The sequence below is a fragment of the Spea bombifrons genome, chromosome 10, assembly GCF_027358695.1.
Source record: "Spea bombifrons isolate aSpeBom1 chromosome 10, aSpeBom1.2.pri, whole genome shotgun sequence".
Classification (NCBI taxonomy): Eukaryota; Metazoa; Chordata; class Amphibia; order Anura; family Pelobatidae; genus Spea; species Spea bombifrons.
The window spans coordinates 325,805-349,734 of NC_071096.1; the positions used below are offsets into that span (position 1 = coordinate 325,805).

General features: G+C 41.7%; 1 protein-coding gene across 1 annotated transcript in view; it reads right to left on the reverse strand.

Moving 5' to 3' along the window:
• The window catches only part of SLC6A5 (solute carrier family 6 member 5), a 32,600-nt gene extending 15,800 nt beyond the window's left edge, over positions 1-16,800 (reverse strand). Inside the window, exons 1-6 of the mRNA XM_053449386.1 lie at positions 16,286-16,800; positions 12,398-12,533; positions 7,603-7,734; positions 5,485-5,658; positions 3,710-3,851; positions 2,071-2,203 (exon numbers count right to left, since the gene is read on the reverse strand). Coding sequence (XP_053305361.1) covers positions 2,071-2,203; positions 3,710-3,851; positions 5,485-5,658; positions 7,603-7,734; positions 12,398-12,533; positions 16,286-16,777 — 1,209 coding nt within the window. The 5' untranslated portion in view covers positions 16,778-16,800. The remainder of the gene's footprint in view (positions 1-2,070; positions 2,204-3,709; positions 3,852-5,484; positions 5,659-7,602; positions 7,735-12,397; positions 12,534-16,285) is intronic.
• Positions 16,801-23,930: the final 7,130 nt, after the last annotated feature.

Sequence of the window (23,930 nt, forward strand, 5' to 3'; positions counted from 1 at the left end):
ATTTATTTATTTTTAATATGGCAAGCCGATCCGGCATATTAAATAAAAAAAAGGATTAAAGTAGCTGCGGCCGGTGGCATCAGCACCCAGCGGCCGTTTGGATAAGTTTTCCAGTAGTCTGATGGCCGCATAGTGATGGGAGCAGCGTGAGGGGTGAAAGGTGAGTGCGAGGGGGCTGAGCCACTTCACTTGACTTGCCCCCCAGGCCTTAGGCTGCCAGCCCTCCCCTGGTGAGGATGTCCTGATTATTCTGATGTTCGCTCAAAGAGCACCGTACATGCGTAATGCGGGCAAAGCTGGAGTATGTCATGGGCAAAGTCCAGCACATTGCTACTGTCCAGGAATGAAGTGCTTGGACCTGAATCAGGAACAAGGGAAATATGTCCGACTAGGGGGTAACAGACCTCATTAGAAGGGGGTTTAGGAGCTGAAGGAATACTTTTAAGGATCCATGTGGTCCATGTGAAGAGCTACAATGGGATGTAATATCCTCCCGCGCACTAGCTGGGGCTGAGTGTACATGCAGGGGCAGGACGAGGGGCATTTGGCCCTTGTTCCAGCTCTTTGTATGTGCACCTAATTGTCGGGGGGGGGAGTGTAATGTGTGTGTGTTTGTGGGAGAATAAGTACAGCAGCTGCCTCCTTTGAGACTAACCATTGTCTGCAGGAGACATTCCAGTAACTAGCATGGACGTCACTCCAAAGCAGTCACTGACCTGCAAAACGTGGAAAGTTAAAAACTCAGCACACTTCACAAAGTCCTGACTCTGAAGGGTCATTTATAAAGTAAACAGGTAGAAACCCAGAGGGGGTTCAATCTGCCCTTTACCCAAAAGTAAGCTCCATTTGGGGTTATAGTTTAGGATTTCTGCCTCTCTCTGCGGCCCTGAAATCGGGTCTCTTGATGTTTCCATTAAATTGTTTACTTTGTCAAATGACTCCTTCCGCTCACTACAGAGGAATTTACAGAAATAGCCCAAACTTTCACATTACTAGATATATTTCCTGATTTCATTTATCAGATGGCATCGTAACATCTTTGTATCATGACGCCTGGCGACTCAATCCTGTTGGTACTTCTTCTAAGCGGATATTTACGATCTCAGACTCTTCAAATTAAATTATATATTAACCTAATGATCAATCCTTGTGCAAAACCAACCCTACGACACAGCCATGTCCTTCACAAACAAGACATTTTTGGAACAAAATCATTAATGGAGTCTTCCAAAAAGACACTTGGGATTAGGAAGTTTGACAATTAGATATTTTGATTTGACTATTGAATAAATTCTACATGAAGCGTCCTGGAACTCTTCCTTTAGGTAATTAGGGTAAGAAGTAGAGTGGTATAATCAGGAACATACCCCATGGGCTGCTTTAGCATTTTTTCTATAAGTTTCCCTGTGGGTTCACTGGTTATGTCGATATGTGTAAGCTGCGTCTCCAGTCCTTACAGGTTTTGTTGGAAATTCTGGGTGACATGAGTATGTCCACTACTGTGTGTCACTAGGCCATCAGACCTCCAAAGCTGAAAGTTACCCACCTGCCCTTGGTATGTGGGATAAACATGAAGAACTAGATTGTAATCACAGGGTCCTATCCCCTACATCCCTGGGTATTTCGGAGGCAGGTGATACCCCCCGACTCGTGAGGCTGGATTCCCAACTGACTGCATTTTGTTTGGTCCTCAGACGCTTGAGTTGAATTATGAGTCAATTATGTAACAAGCAATTGTTTGAGATTCTTTAAACCTTTTTCACAAAATGGATTTTTCATAAAACATTTAATACAGATCTGGGTTAATCTCAGGACAGCAAATAGAACCAGACGTCTGCCCGCAATCCTGGCTCTCCAAAGCCATGCAATAAAACACTTTCTGTGCATTTAGTGGCCGTTCTGCTCTCTAATGATTTCATTAAAGCCGAGGTGGTCGATTTCGACATGTCTCCCGCATTAACACAAGGACATAATGTGTGCATTTCCTGCTCTTTATTTAATTAAAACCGCTTTATTTAATAATTTGGTAAAACTAAAGAATCTCATTAGATCTGGTTAAGACTGTCTTACTTTTCCTGAAGTCTTGATTCCTTTGGCGAGCGAAGCGTAGACGATTGCCCAGGCCAGCAACAGACACAGGACTAACGGCCATCGGATTTCCCCAGGATACTCGATGCCGGCAGAGATCTTCAGCATATTATACCTGGGAGAGATTTCTCAATTACTTTCTGAGCCCAGCTATTTACTAAAGTTACAGCAGCCATTAATTTGCAAAAATTTTCATAAATCTTGAAGGGAAGGTTTGTAAATGGCGGACGTGATGTATATTAGGGTCGGGTATGTCTAACGGGGAATCATTCCTAGGAACAATGACCTTTGCTAAGGAGATGCCACAACAATCAGAAAATAATTTACTTTAAACTCTATTATTAAATATTACACATTTATATTACACATAAAACGCTATTATATCAAATATTATACGTTAAACACTATTATATTAAATATTACACATTAAACACTATTATTTTTAATATTACACATTAAACTCTATTATATTACCTTTTAAGCACTTTTATATTAAATATTACACATTAAACAATATTGTATTAAATATGACACATTAAACACTATTATATTAAATATTACACATCAAGCTCTATTATATTAATTACAGATTCAACTCTATTATATTACACATTAAACACTACAATATGAAATATCACACATTAAACTATTAAATATTACACATTAAACAATATTATATTAAATATTACATATTAAACTCATATTAAATTGTACACATTAAACACTGTTCTATTAAATATTATATGTTAAACACTATTATATTAAATATTACACATTAAACACTATTATATTACACATTAAACTCTATTATATTACTCATCAAACTATTATATTAAATTGTACACATTAAACACTATTATATTAAATATTACACATTAAACACTATTATATTACACATTAAACTCTATTATATTACTCATCAAACTATTATATTAAATTGTACACATTAAACACTATTATATTAAATATTACACATTAAACACTATTAAATACTACATATTAAGCTCTATTATATTAAATATTACACATTAAACTATTATATTAAAAATTACATGTTAAACGCTATTATATTCAATATTGCGCATTAAACACTATTATATTAAATATTACACATTAAACACTATTATATTAAATATTACTCATTAAACTCTATTATATTAAACATTACACATTCAACGCTATTATATTACACATTAAACTCTATTATATTAAATATCACATGTTAAACACTATAATATTAAATATTACACATTAAACTATTTTATATTTAATTTTACACATTAAACACTATTATATTAAATATTACACATTTAATGACATTATATTACACGTAAACACTATTATATTAAATATTACACATAAAATTCTATTATATTAATTATTACACGTTAAACACTATTATACTAAATATTACACATTAAACTCTATTATATTACATTTTACACATTAAACACTATTATATTAAATATTACACATTGAACTCTATTATATTACGCATTAAACACTATTATATTAAATATTACATAAACTGCTATATTAAATATTACACATTAAACTTTATTATATTAAATATTACACAGTAAACTTGAATATATAAAATGTTATTAAAACTGTGTCTCACTTGAAATATTCTTCACTTCCGCTGACGAACGTCTTGTTGCCGAGGCCGGTGAAGTTCACCAGGGTCAAGTTGGGATATGACGCCATGCAAAACGTGCTGTTCTTAATTTGGATTTTTGGCTGTTCCCCAATGAAGCAGGAATCTGCCAAACAGGTGAAATAAACCATGAGATTGTCTGGTCTGAAGGGGATTTATCCATATTTTTACTTATGGATAATTGTTTGGCTAAAAGGTGGGCACTTCCGTTAATGCCGCATATTTACTAAATTATTACATTCACTAATTTTGTAATGGGGAGATATTAGCTCAATCAGGGCACTATATACCAATCTATCCATTAATTCCAAACGTTGATGGGTTCGTTTAATGTATGTAGCGTTGTCAATTCACTATACGGTGATATACGCATCTGCTGATCTTCTGTAAAATGATTGCATTTTACAATATGGGGTGCTATAAAGTAAAATTTATTTAGTAGAGTTGAGGTGCATGAGGCATATTGCGGCGATACCACCAGAGGGCGACCTCCTGCTCCACATCTAGAATACTGCAATGCGGGATCCGTCTCCAGGACTCAAGGTGAATCAAGGTCACAGATCCATCCGCATTCTGCACAAAGCCAACCCCGAACCCAAAAATATAAGAACAGAATCTGACGGCGGATTAGGTCAGCATCTGAAACCTGATGAGCGCACGCAAAGTATAGTGCACTAGACATGCAACAAAACATGACAGTGCTCACAAGTCAAAGTTTTGCACTTACAGATATTACTGGCCTCAGATATGAAATTTCATCATAAAATATTGTCTTGTATTATATATTGACATAATTAATGTTAACAGTAAACAAGATCCTTATACAAGACCCGTCCAATTTCGCATTTATAAATTACAAAACAATGTCATAAAAGGAAAAACCCCACAAAAACTATAACATATGCATGAAAATACAAAAAAAACCCAGAAACTTATCCCAGATTCAATAATGATAATAATAAAAACAAAATGTAATAATATTATTATTCTCCAGGATTCATAATGCTGGAAAATTGAAAAAGTATTTAATCATGGAACATTTTACAGGGTAATAGATTACTTTTAACCCTTTCTCTTACTAATATTTAAGTGTAAATTATTTAGAGAACTTGTTAACTATTTGTAGTTTTTAAAAGGGGGTGATTCTATAAATTGTAATCAATTTACACTCCTTCGGCTTCTGTTTGCGACCCAAAGCTAAAATGCATTTCACCCTATCACATTGCTCCTCCCTATTAGTAAAAGCTAATTGGTCCTGGGAGCTGTAGGAGGAGGAGTCAGGAGAAAGAGGCCAGGTCAGGGCTGGGGCTATAAACATTATGCAGGTAATGGTGTTAAAGGTTCTGAATGTAAAAGGTCCATTTAAAACCTGGCACGACGTGATGCCCCAATCAACTAAACAGGAACCATTTGTACTCGGTTCCTGTGTCTCCCGCCACATTCTCGATAATCATGTTTTGTCCAAAATGCAAAATATGTCAACCCTCGTCATGTATGAAGAGCGAAACGTCTTCTATATGATCACAGCCAAACCCCTCCAACAAAGTCATTTTCCTCAATCAAGCACTCGTAGGGGCAAAATGCAAATTCCTGCATCGGGCCCCATTTGTTTTTTTATTTCTAAAACAGTTTTTCATTCAATTTCATACATGACCATTTTTTTAAGATCAGTTTGTTATTCTTTGGAAATACTGGGTTTTTTTCCCCTTGATATATTATGAAATTGCTGTATCCCTCACCGAGCAGCAACCGGTTCTTGTCCTTGCAGTCCGGGGTGTTCCACGGATTATCGCAGGACGCCCAGGGCAAGACTCCGACCAGAGATGCAAACAGGTAGAAGATCGTGTAGCACATGATGATGTTATAATATATGGCGATTAGCACAGATATGATTAACATGGCAATGCCACATCCTGGAGAGACAAACACATAGAGCTCGTCTCAGGTCATGCTAATTGCACACATCTGAAATTACTAAATTAAAGGTTAAATTGGGAAAAGAATTGTCAATTTCACTGTAAATTGTAATATTTTAATTCCTAACAAAATACGTACTTTTACATGCAGTATCAGGATGAGTACACTGTCCAGACAAAAGTACGGAGAACACACTAACGGGTCACATGATACAAGATATAGATCCCAATATCCGTTATATTAATGGATTAATATTAATATTAATTACAGTGTACAACCATACATGTCAGCTAGTACACAGAACACACATGACCTGGTATTCCGAACACATATTACAGAACACGTGTAACCTAATTCACAGAACACATGTACATTAGTACACAGAAAACATGTAACCTAGCAGACAGCTCACTGTACACACAACTCGCTAGTTTCCACATATTACCTAGCAGACAAATCAAAGAGCACATGTAACCAGATACATATACTGCGGGATACATTTAATCTAACACACGAAGCTCACTCAAAACATCAAATACATGTAACCTACCACCCCAGAGTATCGAAAATCTAGAACAAAGATAAAAAAAAGTCAATGAAATGAAACATCCAGATCAACGGCACCCAGAAAATAGCACATGCCACATGTAAAGTAACATGTAGAGCATGTGTGAAATGTAACAGGGCATATGCCTGATCAAGCACATGTGGATGAACAGGAAAACAACTCAGACACATATTAGCACACACAGAGCACAATTATCATCTAGCATACATATATTACTTCACACAACATATAACTGTGATCACACAGCACATGTAATACCATTTGCAGACAAATGAGCAAATAACCCAGCGCACGCAATACACAGAGCAGAGAACTCAGAACATGCAATACACAGAGCATATAACCCAGCACACACAAAACACAGAGCATATAACCCAGCACACACAATACACAGAGCATATAACCCAGCACACACAATACACAGAGCATATAACCCAGCACACACAATACACAGAGCATATAACCCAGCACACACAATACACAGAGCAGATAACTCAAAATATGCAATACAGAGAAAGTATATAGCCTGGCAGACGCAATACACAGAAAGCCGAGAACTCGAAACACACAATACACAGAAAGCATGGTCCGAGGACACGCAAAACACAAAGCAGGGAACTCAAAACTCACAATACAGAGAAAGCATGGTCCGAGGACACACAATAAAAACATGCAACACAATGCATACTATACTCACAGAGAGCATTGTACCCTCCACACACAATACACAGAGAATAGATCCCAGCAAACACAATGAACTCAGACCATAGAACCCAGCAAATGCAAAACACACAGATGAAAGAACCTGGCACATGCAATACACAGAACTTAGAACCTTGCAACACAATAGACAGGTGATAGCTCAGAATACTCAATACACAGAAAACATGGAACCCTACTCACAGAGAGCATAGAAGCCAGCCCACACGTTACATGTAGATTACAGAACCCAGCACATGCAATATACACAGATTGCAGAACCCCACACATACAATACACAGAATATAGAATCCAACAAACAATACACAGAGACCATAGAACACAGCACAAACAATACACATAGACCGTTGAACCCAGAATATGCAATGCACAGAGAGCATAGAACCCAGCATACATAATACACGGAGAGCATAGAACCCAGCACACACAATGAACAGAGACCATAGAACCCAGTACACACAATACAAAGAGAGCATAGAACCCAGCAAATGCATTGCACACAGAGCACAGGTCCCAGCACACATAATACACAGATAGCATAAAACCAGACTCATCTTTTGCCCTTCACTATTGTCATGTTTCCTCCCAGTATTGCCCTTTTACTCATAATCCAGTTACCCCTAACCATCACCCTGTTTCCTGGAACAGTTACCTTGTAAAGCTGGAATGGCTTTCCACACTGACACCGGGCCCTGGCTGGCAAATTGCCCCAGGGACACCTCCAGGAGGAAGATGGGTACCCCCGCCAGAGCCAACATCAGGAGGTAGGGTATGAGGAACGCACCTGTGGAGGAACAACAGAGAACAGAATAAATATAGTGCATCCAAAAACCTTGCCTTACCCAGAACAAAGCATCCCAGAGATGCCCAGGCAAATGTTTCAGCTAAACACAACATGAGATCTCTAAAAAAAATAGTTTCCTACCCAATAGTATTTATTTCAGAAATTACCCAGATGTCTCCTGGCCCTACACCAGGATATTCCGCATCTATTACACTATGGCTTGTTACTAGGGCATTAACCCTATTCTGTTCTTGGGCTCAGGTACTAGGTAATTTACCTTGTAATACCTCAATCCTAAAATCACACCTCAGGTCTGTAGCTGTAGTATTGAAGGAGTAGTATCGTAGGTGTAGTATTGAAGGAGTAATATTGTAGGGGCAGTATTGTAGACCTAGTATTAAAGGAGTAGTATTGTAGAAGTAGTATTGTAGAGACAGTATCGTAGGTGTAGCATTGAAGGAGTAGTATTGTTGGTGCAATATTGTAGGTGTAGTATTAAAGGAGTAGTATTGTAGGTGTAGTATTAAAGGAGTAGTATTGTAGGTGCAGTATGGAAGGAGTAGTATTGTAGGTGCAATATTATAGGTGTAGTATTGAAGGAGTAGTATTGTAAGTGTAGTATTGTAGGTGTAGTACTGAAAGAGTAGTATTGTAGGTGGCAGTATTGTAAGTGTAGTATTAAAGGAGTAGTATTGTAGGGACAGTATTGTAGGTGTGGTATTGAAGGAGTAGTATTGTAGGTGTAGTATTGAGGCAGTAGTATTGAAGGTGTGGTGTTGTAGGGACAGTATTATAGGTGTAGTTTTGAAGAAATAGTATTGAAGGAGTAGCATTGTATGTGTGTGTCACGGACTGGGTCCAAACAGATGACTGAAAGGACCCAGCGCGCCCGAAGATTGTCTGCAGGAGTCACAGCGCAGTAGTGGAGTTGGACAGGGCCTGGTTGCAGGGCGACCACACTCACCCAGGTGTTGAGCACCTAGGGTTGTGCAGCCAAACACCAGCGCCCTGATATAGCAGCGGTTGAAGTCTAGAATGAAGTAAAGTGATATCGTGCAGGCACCCTGGAGCAGGCATGAAACATATCACTAGAATCACATGCAGGATGCTGCAGGCAGGGAGTATGGAGGCTAAGCAAAGGATATAGCAGAAACATAACAAACAAGGGACAGGGAGACCAGGCACGAAACATAACCAGACAAGATATACATGATACAGGGCACAACAAAGGACAGGGAAGAAGGCAAGGAACACAGGGGAAGGAGTTAGGAGCTGGAATCCTCGGACGCTTCTCCTTTAAGCAAGGATAGGCCATATTGACTAGGACATGGGGAGAGGAGAGAGGAACCAGAATCCTCAGATAATTCAGGGAAGAACAGCAAAGGTACATAAGAGACAGACAAACATGAATACAGGAACTATCCTAGAACCGTGCGATAACAATTGGAGATTCCGTCACATGATATGGCCATAGTATGCTTAGCCCACCACTACACCAAAGTACTCCAATGATGGCGGGTCCTAACGCTAATCCCTGCTGACAGTAGTACAAAACAAACCAAACATGTAAACCAAACACATAGCACTGAGACATACCTTAGACTGCAGACTGAGACAAACAGAACACACAGGTGGGGCACACCTTCTAAAGGAAACAGAGCTGAAGCAGAAGCAAGGGATGGAAGACCAGAACAGAGCAAAAGGAGATCCAGGAATGGATCGAAACAAAACAGAGAAACTAAAGCAAGACAGATATGCAGCTCCGCAGCCTGGGCAGAACGTGACAGTGTGGTATTGTAGGTGTAGTATTGAAGGAGTAGTATTGTAGGTGTGGTATTGTAGGGACAGTATTATAGGTGTAGTATTGAAGAAGTAGTATTGTAGGTGCAGTATTGTAGGTGTAGTATTGAAGGAGTAGTATTGTAGGTGTAGTACTGAAGGAGTAGTATTGTAGGTGCAGTATTGTAGGTGTAGTATTGTAGGGACAGTATTGTAGGTGTAGTATTGTAGGGACAGTATTGTAGGTGTAGTATTGAAGAAGTAGTATTGTAGGTGTGGCATTGTAGGTGCAGTATTGTAGGTGTAGTACTGAAGGAGTAGTATTGTAGGTGCAGTATTGTAGGTGTAGTATTGAAGAAGTAGTATTGTAGGTGTAGTATTGTAGGGGCAGTATTGTAGGTGTAGTATTGAAGAAGTAGTATTGTAGGGGCAGTATTGTAGGTGTAGTATTGAAGGAGTAGTATTGTAGGTGTAGTATTGTAGGGGCAGTATTGTAGGTGTAGTATTGAAGGAGTAGTATTGTAGGTGTAGTATTGAAGGAGTGGTATTGTAGGTGCAGTATTGTAGGTGTAGTATTGAAGAAGTAGTATTGTAGGTGTAGTATTGTAGGGGCAGTATTGTAGGTGTAGTATTGAAGGAGTAGTATTGTAGGTGCAGTATTGTGGGTGTAGTATTGAAGGAATAGTATTGTAGATGTAGTATTGTAGGGACAGTATTGTAGGGACAGTATTGTAGGTGTAGTATTGAAGAAGTAGTATTGTAGGTGTGGTATTGTAGGTGTAGTACTGAAGGAGTAGTATTGTAGGTGTAGTATTGAAGGAGTAGTACTGTAGGTGTAGTATTGTAGGGACAGTATTGTAGGTGTAGTATTGAAGGAGTAGTATTGTATGTGCGGTATTGTGGGTGTAGTATTGAAGGAGTAGTATTGTAGGTGTGGTATTGCAGGGGCAGTATTGTAGGTGTAGGATTGAATGAGTAGTATTGTAGGTGTAGTATTGTAGGGAAAGTATTATAGGTATAGTATCAAAGGATAGTATTGTAGGGACAGTATTAGAGGTGTAATATTGAAGGAGTAGTATTGTAGGTGCAGTACTGTAGGTGTAGTATTGAAGGAGTAGTATTGTAGGTATAGTATTGGAGTAGTATTGTAGGGACAATATTATAGGTGAAGTATTGAAGGAGTAGTACTGTAGGTGTAGTATTGTAGGTGTAGTATTGAAAGAGTAGTATTGGTGCAGTATTGAAGGAGTAGTATTGTAGAGACAGTATTGTAGGTGTAGTACTGAAGGAGTAGTATTGTAGGTGCAGTATTGTAGGAGTAGTATTGAAGGAGTAGTATTGTAGGTGTAGTATTGTAGGGACAGTATTGTAGGTGTAGTATTGAAGAAGTAGTATTGTAGGTGTGGCATTGTAGGTGCAGTATTGTAGGTGTAGTACTGAAGGAGTAGTATTGTAGGTGCAGTATTGTAGGTGTAGTATTGAAGAAGTAGTATTGTAGGTGTAGTATTGTAGGAGCAGTATTGTAGGTGTAGTATTGAAGGAGTAGTATTGTAGGTGCAGTATTGTGGGTGTAGTATTGAAGGAATAGTATTGTAGATGTAGTATTGTAGGGACAGTATTGTAGGGACAGTATTGTAGGTGTAGTATTGAAGAAGTAGTATTGTAGGTGTGGTATTGTAGGTGTAGTACTGAAGGAGTAGTATTGTAGGTGTAGTATTGAAGGAGTAGTACTGTAGGTGTAGTATTGTAGGGAAAGTATTATAGGTATAGTATCAAAGGATAGTATTGTAGGGACAGTATTAGAGGTGTAATATTGAAGGAGTAGTATTGTAGGTGCAGTACTGTAGGTGTAGTATTGAAGGAGTAATATTGTAGGTATAGTATTGGAGTAGTATTGTAGGGACAATATTATAGGTGAAGTATTGAAGGAGTAGTACTGTAGGTGTAGTATTGTAGGTGTAGTATTGAAAGAGTAGTATTGGTGCAGTATTGAAGGAGTAGTATTGTAGAGACAGTATTATAGGTGTAGTATTGCAGGAACAGTACTGTAGGGGCAGTATTTTAGTATTGTAGCTGTATATATACATATATATACATATCTAGTGCATCGTAGAAAGTGCCATATGGTGCTGTATGTATTACAGCTGCTGGGTAATAGTAATGCAGGTGGGTTTCTTTGTACCAGTTCCAAGAGGGGTAATATAACTGTAAATTCTCCCATTTTCTTGTATTTTAGGTAAAATCTCCCTGTGTAAGGGGTAACGGGCATATACGTGGAATATACCTCAGTTCCATGTGTGATACACAGTATATTACAGGCGTCATACAGGGGTAATTCCAACTTTCATATATATGCATGGAGTGGGCTATAGATTACATTCATTTAGTTGTATTATATTTTTAATATCATTATATTTAGGTTACAGGTTTATATAATATATAGGGATTTCACTAAACCCAGAACGTGACAGCGTATTTTCCCCTGCTGTAAAGACTCAAACCTTAATCAGTCGCTGGTCTCATCTTAGATTCAGGAGCCGTATGTCTATCCCATGCATGTTTAAATTCCCTCACTGTATTACGCTCTACCTCTTCTGCCAGGAGACTGTTCCATTTATCAACCACCCTTTCAGTTAAATAAAACTTCCTTCCTTACAACTAGGGTAGGAAACGTCTCTGATCCTCTAGTAATATAAACATAGACGAACAGGGCATATGTAACATATAGGAGTGCACCCATAGCTTAATATCTAAACATACAGCTTTTATATAGATGTCATTAGATGTATTATAACATGTCAGATATTTGGTCTGATCGGATCTCAGTGCTTCCTGGGGGTTATTGGGTGATTATTTGCCTTGTGATCAGATAGGGGGGTCTCACCTCCGCCATTCTTAAAGGCCAGGTACGGGAACCTCCAGACGTTGCCCAGTCCCACCGCGTAGCCCACCATGGACAGGATGAAGTCCAGTTTGTTGGACCAGTTGCCGCGAGCTTTGTTCTCATCCCCCTCCTCATCCTGAAAAACAAGAGAAATCAGTGAAACCGCAGCTTCTGTCCCCAAAACCCCACTGGGTGTGGGCAAAATCAGAATCCCCCAAACCGCAGCAGAATCCATGTTTTCATTTTCCGTTACCATTTGGTCTCAAAAAATAGTAATTTCACTTAAATCGTTAAAGAAAAAAATCTCTAAACGGAAGGAGGTTTCTGAAAATATATTTTACAAACAGAGATATATTCACCCCTATAAAATTCCAGAAATAACCACATCCTATAGAAATCCAGATATATGCATCTCCTATTTAAATCCAGATAAATACATCCCCTAAATAAATCCAGATCCATCCGTTCCCTATATAAATTCGTATTTATCCATTCTCTATATCAATCCAGATACATCCATTCCCTCTATAAATCTATATATATATATATGCATTCCCCATATAAATCAAGATCCATCCGTTCCTTATATAAATCCAGATTTATCCATCCTCTATAAAAATCCAGATACATCCATTCCCTATATAAATGCAGATACATGCATCCCCATATAAATCCAGATATACACATCCCCTATATAAATCCAGATTCATCCGTTCCCTCTATAAATCTAAATGTATCCATCATCTATATACAGATACACCATTTCCCTATATAAATCCAGATCCATCTGTTCCCTATATAAATCTAAATGTATCCATCATCTATATAAATACAGATACACAATTTCCCTATATAAATCCAGATCCATCCGTTCTCTATATAAATCCAGATTTATCCATCCCCTAAATAAATCCAGATCCATTCGTTCCCTATATAAATCCAGATATATCCATCTCCTATATGAATCCAGATATATGCGTCTGATCCATACCTGCCGACATGTACAACATACATATTTATATAGACATATGTATAAAGCCGGCTGTACATAAATATTCCTGCAGGCACAAACGTCCACATGCAGGCACATAGACATATACATGTATAAAGCCATCGGCACATACACATATGCATATAATCATATATAATCATATAACATATAGTCGTAAATTGTGTGAATCCGGGTCACACCTGGGGATATTTTTACGATTTTCTTGTGATATTTTGATAGTTTTGTGATATTTTTTTATTATTAGATTTTGTGATAGTTTTATTATTTATTTTTTAAATCCACTTTTTAAAAATATTTTGGGATTATTTTTATATTTTGTATGATATTGCTTTGATATTTTGTATATTTTTAGATTCCTTATTTTTATATTTTGCTATTTTTTTTGTGATATTAGTTGATATTTTGTGATATTATTTGTGATATTTTGGGATTATTTTATAGTTTGTGATATTTTTATGATATATAGCTACAGTTTTATATTCCTTTTATATTTTATGATATTTTGTTATATTTTTAGATTCCTTAGATTTATATTTTGTAATGTTTTTGTGATATTTGTTATGATATTCCTGTAATATATTAAGGTTCTTTTCTAATATTTGTAGGTAGTTAAGAAAAATCCTGCAATCTGCGATTTCATTAAACCCAAAAATCTTCTGAAAACTGGATTCACGAAACGGGATCTCCGCATTTCTGGGCAGGCGGGACGGGGAGCACATCGGCAGCGGGGGCTAAATGCTGCAATAATGGTGCACCCCAAAAACCCACCTTTTTTAAACATAAACTGTCTGAAAAAGGGAATATTCTGGGAATTTATATAAACGAACCCAAAATATAGGAGCCGATGGCAGTATGGGGGGTATAGCATTGTGTAGGGCAGTATAGACTAGAACGGTAAAGTACATCAGTATACAGTAATAGCACATAATAGTATAGTGTATGGTATAGATAGAACTGTATAATGAAGCACAGTATATGGTAGGATAATATATGATTGTGTAGTGTACGGAAGGTTCTAGGGCAGTATAGACTAGAACGGTAAAGTACATCAGTATACAGTAATAGCACATAATAGTATAGTGTATGGTATAGATAGAACTGTGTAATGTAGAACAGTGTATGACAGGATACTATGGGGTTGTTTGGTGTACAGTAGGGTGTAGGGCAGTATTGTATAGACGAGTATGGTATAGTACACCAGTATACGGTAATAGCACATAACAGTACTGTGTATGGTATAGATAGAACTGTATAATGAAGCACAGTATATTATAGGATAATATGGGATTGTTTGGTGTACAGTAGGGGGTAGGGCAGTATTGTATAGACGAGTATGGTATAGTACACCAGTATACGGTAATAGCACATAATAGTATAGTGTCTGGTATAGATAGGACTGTATAAATTAGCACAGTATATTATAGGGTAATATGGGATTGTTTGGTGTACAGTAGGGTGTAGGGCAGTATTGTATAGACGAGTATGGTATAGTACACCAGTATACGGTAATAGCACATAATAGTATAGTGTATGGTATAGATAGAACTGTATAAATTAGCACAGTATATTATAGGGTAATATGGGATTGTTTGGTGTACAGTAGGGTGTAGGGCAGTATTGTATAGACGAGTATGGTATAGTACACCAGTATACGGTAATAGCACATAATAGTATAGTGTATGGTATAGATAGAACTGTATAAATTAGCACAGTATATTATAGGGTAATATGGGATTGTTTGGTGTACAGTAGGGTGTAGGGCAGTATTGTATAGACGAGTATGGTATAGTACACCAGTATACGGTAATAGCACATAATAGTATAGTGTATGGTATAGATAGAACTGTATAAATTAGCACAGTATATTATAGGATAATATGGGGTTGTTTGGTGTACAGTAGGGGGTAGGGCAGTATTGTATAGACGAGTATGGTATAGTACACCAGTATACGGTAATAGCACATAATAGTATAGTGTATGGTATAGATAGGACTGTATAAATTAGCACAGTATATTATAGGGTAATATGGGATTGTTTGGTGTACAGTAGGGTGTAGGGCGATATGGTAAAACGCAGAGCAGGACAGTAAGCGATGATTTCGTATTAATATTTGGCGGTAGGGGCTGCATTTGAATAAAGGTGGGGGCAGCTTCTTTTGTTTTGTTCCCCTATAATAAAAATAACAATTTCTATAGCGCCACCATATTCCGCCGCGCTGTTCAGTGGATAAACAGTGCTCCTGAGCCTCTGCTGCTCCCACGATCTGTCAAATCTCCCCAATTAAACTATCAGCTCTTAGGACAAAATTAATTCTGACTCGGATCGTTGGCACAGATCTCAACTCCACTTTAATCTGGATTAATATTCAGATTCTCCAGGAAACTTGAAATATCACACCTCCCCCGAGCCTCCCGGTGTGTACTACAGCATACACCAATACAGTGATAATACTCTACAGCATACACCAATACAGTGATAATACTCTACAGCATACACCAATACAGTGATAATACTTACTGTCCCACAGCAATATATACATATATACTGACCCACATGAATAGATATGTACATACATACTGACCCACAATATGTACTTACCCACAGCAATATATACATATATACTGACCCACATGAATATATATGTACATACATACTGACCCACAATATGTACTTACCCACAGCAATAGATATATGTACCGACAGACAATATATATATATAGATAGATAGATATATAAATGATGTTACCTGCTATTACCTAGTTCTTAGTGGAGGGGTCCACTATACCATACCTAATTTGATTTATATATATGTGTGTGTATACGTACTGACACACAATAACATATCCATCTATCTAGTGGGCTCCGGCTCACTCACCCCATTGAGGCTGCCCGGATAGACAGACGTGTTTCCATCTGCGCTCAGGACCACAGTGCTCTGGCTCATGGGCCCCCAGGTGCCCTTGCTGATCTCCAGGCTGGGCTTCCCTAGGCTCTGGGGCAGTTCCCCCTCTGCGCTGTGGAACGGGGATATAGGGCAGTGCGCCAGGTTAGTGTGCGCGCTGCGGCCAGCCAGGGGGTCACTCCTCGGGGCACCGGGCTCCGCAGAGTCTCTCCTGGGGGCAGAGTTGCCCTGTATCGGGGTGCTGGACTTGCAGGAGCCACTGGGTCTTGATCTCTCCAGTATGCCGGCTCGGGGCTCCTCTGGAGGGGACTCTCTGCTCTCGTTAGGCTCGGAGAGTTTGGCCAGTTTGGAAGAGGCTTGGAGAGGGACATCATGGTCAGGGCTGTGCCCAGGGGCCTCTGCACCTCCAACGGGACCGGGGGCAGCACCCTCTGGGCTGTTCACCGTCTTCTTACCGAGATCCATGGGGGGCCAAAATCCTGCAACACGGGAAGAGAAGTGTCAGGAGGGCATGCGGTGAGATAGTGTGAGAGTGTGTGAGAGAGTGAGAGATAGTGTTGGAGAGAGAGTGTGTGAGAGAGTGAGAGATAGTGTTGGAGAGAGAGTGTGTGAGAGAGTGAGAGATAGTGTTGGAGAGAGAGTGTGTGAGAGAGTGAGAGATAGTGTTGGAGAGAGAGTGTGTGAGAGAGTGAGAGATAGTGTTGGAGAGAGAGTGTGTGAGAGAGTGAGAAATAGTGTGAGAGAGAGTGTGTCTCTTTGAGAGGGTGTGAGAGATGGTGTGTCTCTTTGAGAGGGTGTGAGAGATGGTGTGTCTCTTTGAGAGGGTGTGAGAGATGGTGTGTCTCTTTGAGAGGGTGTGAGAGATGGTGTGTCTCTTTGAGAGGGTGTGAGAGATGGTGTGTCTCTTTGAGAGGGTGTGAGAGATGGTGTGTCTCTTTGAGAGGGTGTGAGAGATGGTGTGTCTCTTTGAGAGGGTGTGAGAGATGGTGTGTCTCTTTGAGAGGGTGTGAGAGAGTACCACTGTGAGAGTGTGTGATGCAGGCTGGGGGACTGGGGCAGTTACACCATGCAGGTTACATTGCATTTGTTGTGTGTCTCTGAATGGGTTAATCGTGTTGGGGTTGTTTGCCCCCCGAGCCTGGGGTATTATTGTGTTTCTAGTCACGGATCCGAAGCCCCCTCCATGGAGAGAAATTCTTTAATTTTCCGCCCCATTTACTTCGTGTCATTCAGTAAAACACATTCTCAGCTCCCCCGGGGGGCAAAGCATCCACAGATACCCCAAAACCCCTGCCAGGGGAGGAATAGGTTAACCCTTACAGCATTACACACACATACAATAACACATACATATAATAACACATACTGTACATACATACAACACACACGCATACAATCACACACCGATTCACACGCGTGGGATGCATGGGGAGATTTTCTGTGTCTCAGGTATATTATTTTTGTGACAGCATATTGTAGCATTTAAATGTTAGCCCCTTCTTATTGTCCTTCTTTTCCCCCTTATTACTGGCAATTTTTTACAATCATTTTATTGCCGGATTTTGCCACGAAAACAACAAAAACTAGAAGTATTTAGCCAGAGCCCCGTCTAGAACCTTCTTATTATCATTATTAGATGGTTCAGCACCGGACAGCTCCTGGTATATAATATTAGTACTGACACCGGTATATACCGGGCGCTGAGATTTATTGGAAGAGTATTCACTAAGTCTCAGCGGTTCTAATAATTATCAGCCCCCGGTAATTATAATATAATTGATACTGTTATACTAAATCTCAGCGCCCGGTGTTATCTCAATGTTGCCCCAGTGCAGTAAGTACCACAGCCCCCTAGTGCAGTAAGTACCCCAGCTTCCTCCTTTGTAGTAAGTACCCCAGCCCCCAGTGCCCCCAGTGCAGTATGTACACCAGTCTCCCTCCTGTGTAGTAAGTACCCCAGACTTCTAGTGCCCCCCAGTGCAGTAAGTACCACAGCTACTCCCTGTGTAGTAAGTACCCCAGCTCCCCAGCCCCCCCCTAGTGCAGTATGTACACCAGTCTCCCTCCTGTGTAGTAGGTACCCCAGACCTCTAGTGCCCCCCAGTGCAGTAAGTACCCCAGCTGCTCCCTGTGTAGTAAATACCCCAGCTCCCCAGCCCCCCTAGTGCAGTATGTACACCAGTCTCCCTCCTGTGTAGTAGGTACCCCAGACCTCTAGTGCCCCCCAGTGCAGTAAGTACCCCAGCTACTCCCTGTGTAGTAAGTACCCCAGCTCCCCAGCCCCCCCCCCCCCAGTGCAGTAAGTACCCCAGCTTCCTGTGCACTCACCGTGCTGCAGCTGCTGTCTGGAGCGGACCCTCAGCTTCAGTTTGGAGGAGTGTTGGGGGGAGAGAGGATTCTGGATTTTATTTCTGGAGAAGCTTCTGGATCTTATTTTTTATTTGGGGGGGGGGTTTGCGTCAGCGCTGCGCAGGGTGTCCTTCCCGTGACATTTCCTGATAAATCATGAAATTCACACTTTAAAGGGACAGCTCCCAGGGGCCTGACAGTCCGGTCAATCCAGCCAGGGATATCCATCCTGCTAAAAACCAACAACTCATCCAGTCAATCCAGCCAGGTATATCCAGCCTGAGAACAATCAGACGGGGCAATAATTCCTGCCCCCTAACGAACCCGCCGGGCAGGGGCTCTGCTCATCTGCAGTGAGTAAAGTGCCACCGGATGGGGCAGAAGACCCCTCATGCTGTTTATGCCCCCAAAGGTAGTTGATATAGGGATCACCTTATTTCATGTGGCTTTTTTAAAATATTTGGACTCGGGAGCGCTCTACGGGCACCGGCCGCCGGGACTTGAGTTAAATGCTCCGGGGGTTATGTGTTACACGTTAGAAAATAGAGAATATGAAACGTGTGTGCGGGAGGGGTGGTCGCTTCTTTTAATATTCCCGGTAACGGGTGTAATTCTAGTTAAATGCGAATTTATGAGGTATAGAGGCCAAGTACTAACGATAACCGGAAAATCCCATTTCCGTTAAACTCGTTAGTTCCAGTGTCAGGACCGATGGTTTTATAACGAGATTATATTTTCTGGGTTTAATTGGTAATCAAAGAATATATTTTGGAAATATAGAATATAAAAAAAATACTTATAATATATTTTGGGTTCGGATACGGATTTATTCTTCGGTTTGGATACCGAAGAAATCCGTGTCCGAACTGGAAAATAAATCCGTGTCCGAACCGAAGAAATCCGTATCCGAACCGGAAAATAAATCCGTATACGAACCGGAGAATAAATCTGCGTCAGAACCGGAGAATAAATCTGCATCAGAACCGGAGAGTGCCGAAAAAGATTTCCATTTTATAACCGAGAAACGGATCCGAATTAATTCACAAAAAAAGTTCATTAGATTATTTTATTAGCGCATTTCTAAAACACGCAATGTGTCCATAGAATCCCGCGATTCGGGAAACACGCGATTCGGGAAACACGCGAACCGGGAAACACGCGATCCGGGAAACACGCGAACCGGGAAACACGCGAACCGGGAAACACGCGATCCGGGAAACACGCGAACCGGGAAACACGCGATCCGGGAAACACGCGAACCGGGAAACACGCGTGTATCGGGGACTGGATGTTCTTTTATTTTCAATACCGAGAAAGAGGAGACCCGACTCAACTTTAACCCCCCCCCAACACGCACACGGGGTCTCACAAAGATTCGGTGCCTTTTTAATAAATCATTAAGGTCTGCAATAAAGTAACAAAGAGACAGCGTAAAAGAGAAACAGTAACAGAGTAACAAAGAGACAGAGTGACAGAGAGACAAAGAGACAGAGTGACAGAGTGACAGAGAAACAAAGAGACAGAGTGACAGAGAAACAAAGAGACAGAGTGACAGAGAGACAGAGTGACAGAGAAACAAAGAGACAGAGTAACAGAGTGACAGAGAGACAGAGTAACAGAGATACAAAGAGTCAGAGTAACAGAGAAACAAAGAGACAGAGTAACAGACAAACAAAGAGACAGAGTGACAGAGAAACAAAGAGACAGAGTGACAGAGAAACAAAGAGACAGAGTGACAAAGAGACAGAGTGACAGAGAAACAAAAAGACAGAGTAACAGAGTGACAGAGAGACAGAGTAACAGAGAGACAGAGTAACAGAGATACAGAGTAACAGAGAGACAGAGTAACAGAGATACAGGGTAACAGAGAAACAAAGAGACAGAGAAACAAGGAGACAGAGTAACAGAGAGACAGAGAGACAGAGTAACAGAGAGACAGGGTAACAAAGAAACAGAGTAACAGAGAAACAAAGAGACAGAGAGACAGAGAGACAGAGAAACAGATTAACAGAATGACAGAGATACAGAGTAACAGAGAGACAGGGTAAAAGAGTAACAAAGAGACAGAGTAAAAGAATGACAGAGTAACAAAGAGACAGAGTAAAAGAGTAACAAAGAGACAGAGTAAAAGAATGACAGAGTAACAAAGAGACAGAGTAAAAGAGAGACATAGTAACAGAGAGATAGAGTAACAGAGAAACAAAGAGACACAGTAACAGAGTAACAGAGAGACAGAGTAACAGAGTAACAGAGAGACAGGGTAACAGAGAGACAGAGTAACAGAGTAACAGAGAGACAGAGTAACAGAGTAACAAAGAGACAGAGTAACAGAGAGACAGAGTAACAGATTGGGGGGGCAAGATTCTTGCACTTGGCTGATGCCCCTGTCTGTCTGTCTGTCTGTCTGTTTGTCTGGCTGTCTCTGTGACTCTCTCAGGTGCGTCTGTCTGTAATTGTGATTTGGGTGGGACGTTTGGGGGGCGGCAGATCACGCGATTTATCCCAGACACGATCTGTCTGTCCCTGTGCTCACTGTCTGTCTGACCATGTAAAGTCTGTGTGTCTGTCTGTGTGTTTGTGTACTTTGCGTGTTGTGTGCTGATGTCTGTATGTGTGGGGGGTGTCCCTGTGTGTGTTTGGGGGATGTCACTGTGTGTGGGGTGTTATGTGTGTGTATGTGAGGAGGATCTCGCATATATCATAGGTCATATATATGCGTGTGTGTGTCACTGCGTGTAGTGGGATGCATGTGTGAGGAGGGTCTGACCCCCCTGGTCATAAATCGGCATGTGTGTGTCACTGCATGTATTGGGATGCGTGTGTGAGGCGGGGCGGCCCCACCTGGTCATGTATCTGCATGTTTGTCAATGCGTGTAGTGGGATGCGTGTGAGGAAGGGCGGACCCCTGGGTCATATACCTGCGTGTTGGTCGCTGCATGTAGCGGGATGCGTGTGTGAGGCGGGGGGGGAACCCCGGGTCATATACCTGCGTGTTTGTCGCTGCATGTAGTGGGATGCGTGTGTGAGGAGGGGCAGACCCCCGGGTCATATATCTGCATGTTTGTCGCTGCGTGTAGTGGGATGCGTGTGTGAGGAGGGGCAGACCCCCGGGTCATATATCTGCATGTTTGTCGCTGCGTGTAGCGGGATGCGTGTGTGAGGAGGGGCAGACCCCCGGGTCATATATCTGCATGTTTGTCGCTGCGTGTAGTGGGATGCGTGTGAGGTGGCTGATGGATCCCAATCACCGCCTGTTTGGGGAGATAATCTTATCCAAGGCTGGACGGGGCAGTAAATCTACACCTACCTCCTGCCCCCCCTGCCCCCCCGCCCCCCGCACATCATTCCCACTGAATTAACCGCCCTTCACAGCTTAATGACTCTGTCAGGGTGAAGAATAGGAATTGATTTTGCCTCCGTCATTCTGCGCCCCCCCCCGCCTCCCAGATAAGGGATAAGAGAATTTCATAGGAAGAGCTTTGGATCAGAGGAAGGGGCCCAGGGGGCAGTTAGGGGACCCTCAGTGGCTGGTACTATGTGTCACGCCGGGACCCCCGCATGGCACATGATCCAGGATCTCCCCCTCCCCGTGTGCGCACCGCTTTCACCCGCCATGGATGTCCCTCGGATGTCGGCTCCTCGTTGCCCAAATTCCATGAATTAAAAATAAACTTTATTTACACAAATCAGCCAATAAACAATATATTTCCGATAAGAATAAATCTGGCCCAAGAGCTTGCACTCTACCCCTCCGAATAAAGCCCACTGAGAACGTGGTGAGAGATGTGAAGATGAGGAGCCGTTTGCCCCACTCTGTGGGTCCGGTGGGGGATTTTCTGCCATCTCAGGTGGAGAGACAGCGAAGGCATCTGGTAATTGTTCTGCTCCAACGGACGGGAACGAGATCCAAACCTGCGCGACTCTCCACGAGCTGCTGATAACCCTAATCACATCTCATTACACGCCAGGCCTACCCCTCGGCTGCCAAACGGCCCCTCAAAGGGTTAAACTGCCCACATTAACCCCATAAGCATGCGTTATAAGGGGGCCCGTGCTGGGGAATTGCTCGGTCTTAGTAACTGCTGTGACATTGACAGGAACCGCGGCAGCCGCTAATTGATTGGATTTTTAATTACTGACAATTACTGTCTCTTCCATTTCAACATCACGAGACCGACGCTCTCCGCGCGAGTGACAGGAATGAAACGTTCCAATGCTGGGAGGCGGATGAGACGTCTGACATCCAGAATATATTCCGTATCCCGCACGTACCACATCCATTCCCCTACACTCACTAATACCCCCCGCTGGGGTAGTTATAGGGACAGATATCACTCTTTAAAGACACAAAAGATGTAATTAATCAGCACCCGCGGTGGGGGGGTCAGGAGGTGAATGGAGAGGAATAAGACGGTGAGAAGGAGCCCGAGGAGGCCTCAAATCCCTGGAGTATAATCTGGATTAAGATTTTCAATTTCCTTCCACTTGATGAAGAGACCACTGAGGTCCTGGCGACATTTTCTACGGTGGTTCAATAAAAGGGATAAACTTCAACTAAAGACTCGGCGGTCTCTCGGACCGATACCTTTTCATTCATCTTCATTTTCGAGTCACAGTGGAAATTGTCATTGAAAGTTACATTCGGTGCCAAGTCTGTGTGAGTTACCATATCCGCCGCGCACTCCGCTATCCCGTAGCACGCGCGCCCTCCGCTATCCCGTATCACGCGCGCCCTCCGCTATCCCGTATGCCTTCCGCGCCCCCCTCCGCCCTCCGCTATCCCGTATGCCTTCCGCGCCCCCCTCCGCTACCCCGTATCCCGTCCGCCCTCCGCTATCCCGTATGCCTTCCGCTCCCCGGTAGCCCGCGCCCCCTACGCTCCCCCGTATCACGCGCGCCCTCCGCTATCCCGTATCACGCGCGCCCTCCGCTATCCCGTATCACGCGCGCCCTCCGCTATCCCGTATCACGCGCGCCCTCCGCTATCCCGTATCACGCGCGCCCTCCGCTATCCCGTATGCCTTCCGCTCCCCCGTATCCCGCGCCGCTCCCCGGTATCCCGCGCCCCCTCCGCTCCCCGGTATCCCGCGCCCCCTCCGTATCCCGCGCGCCCTCAGCTATCATCCCAGCTCCTTCTACAGTTTCTGAGCCTCGCTTACAGATTTTACATCATTTTTTCCGAATTTATCTCATTTAATAAAATCATCTCCTTATTTACTGAATAAAATCTCTTCTTGTTGGACACAAAGGAGGCAAATAACGCGACGCG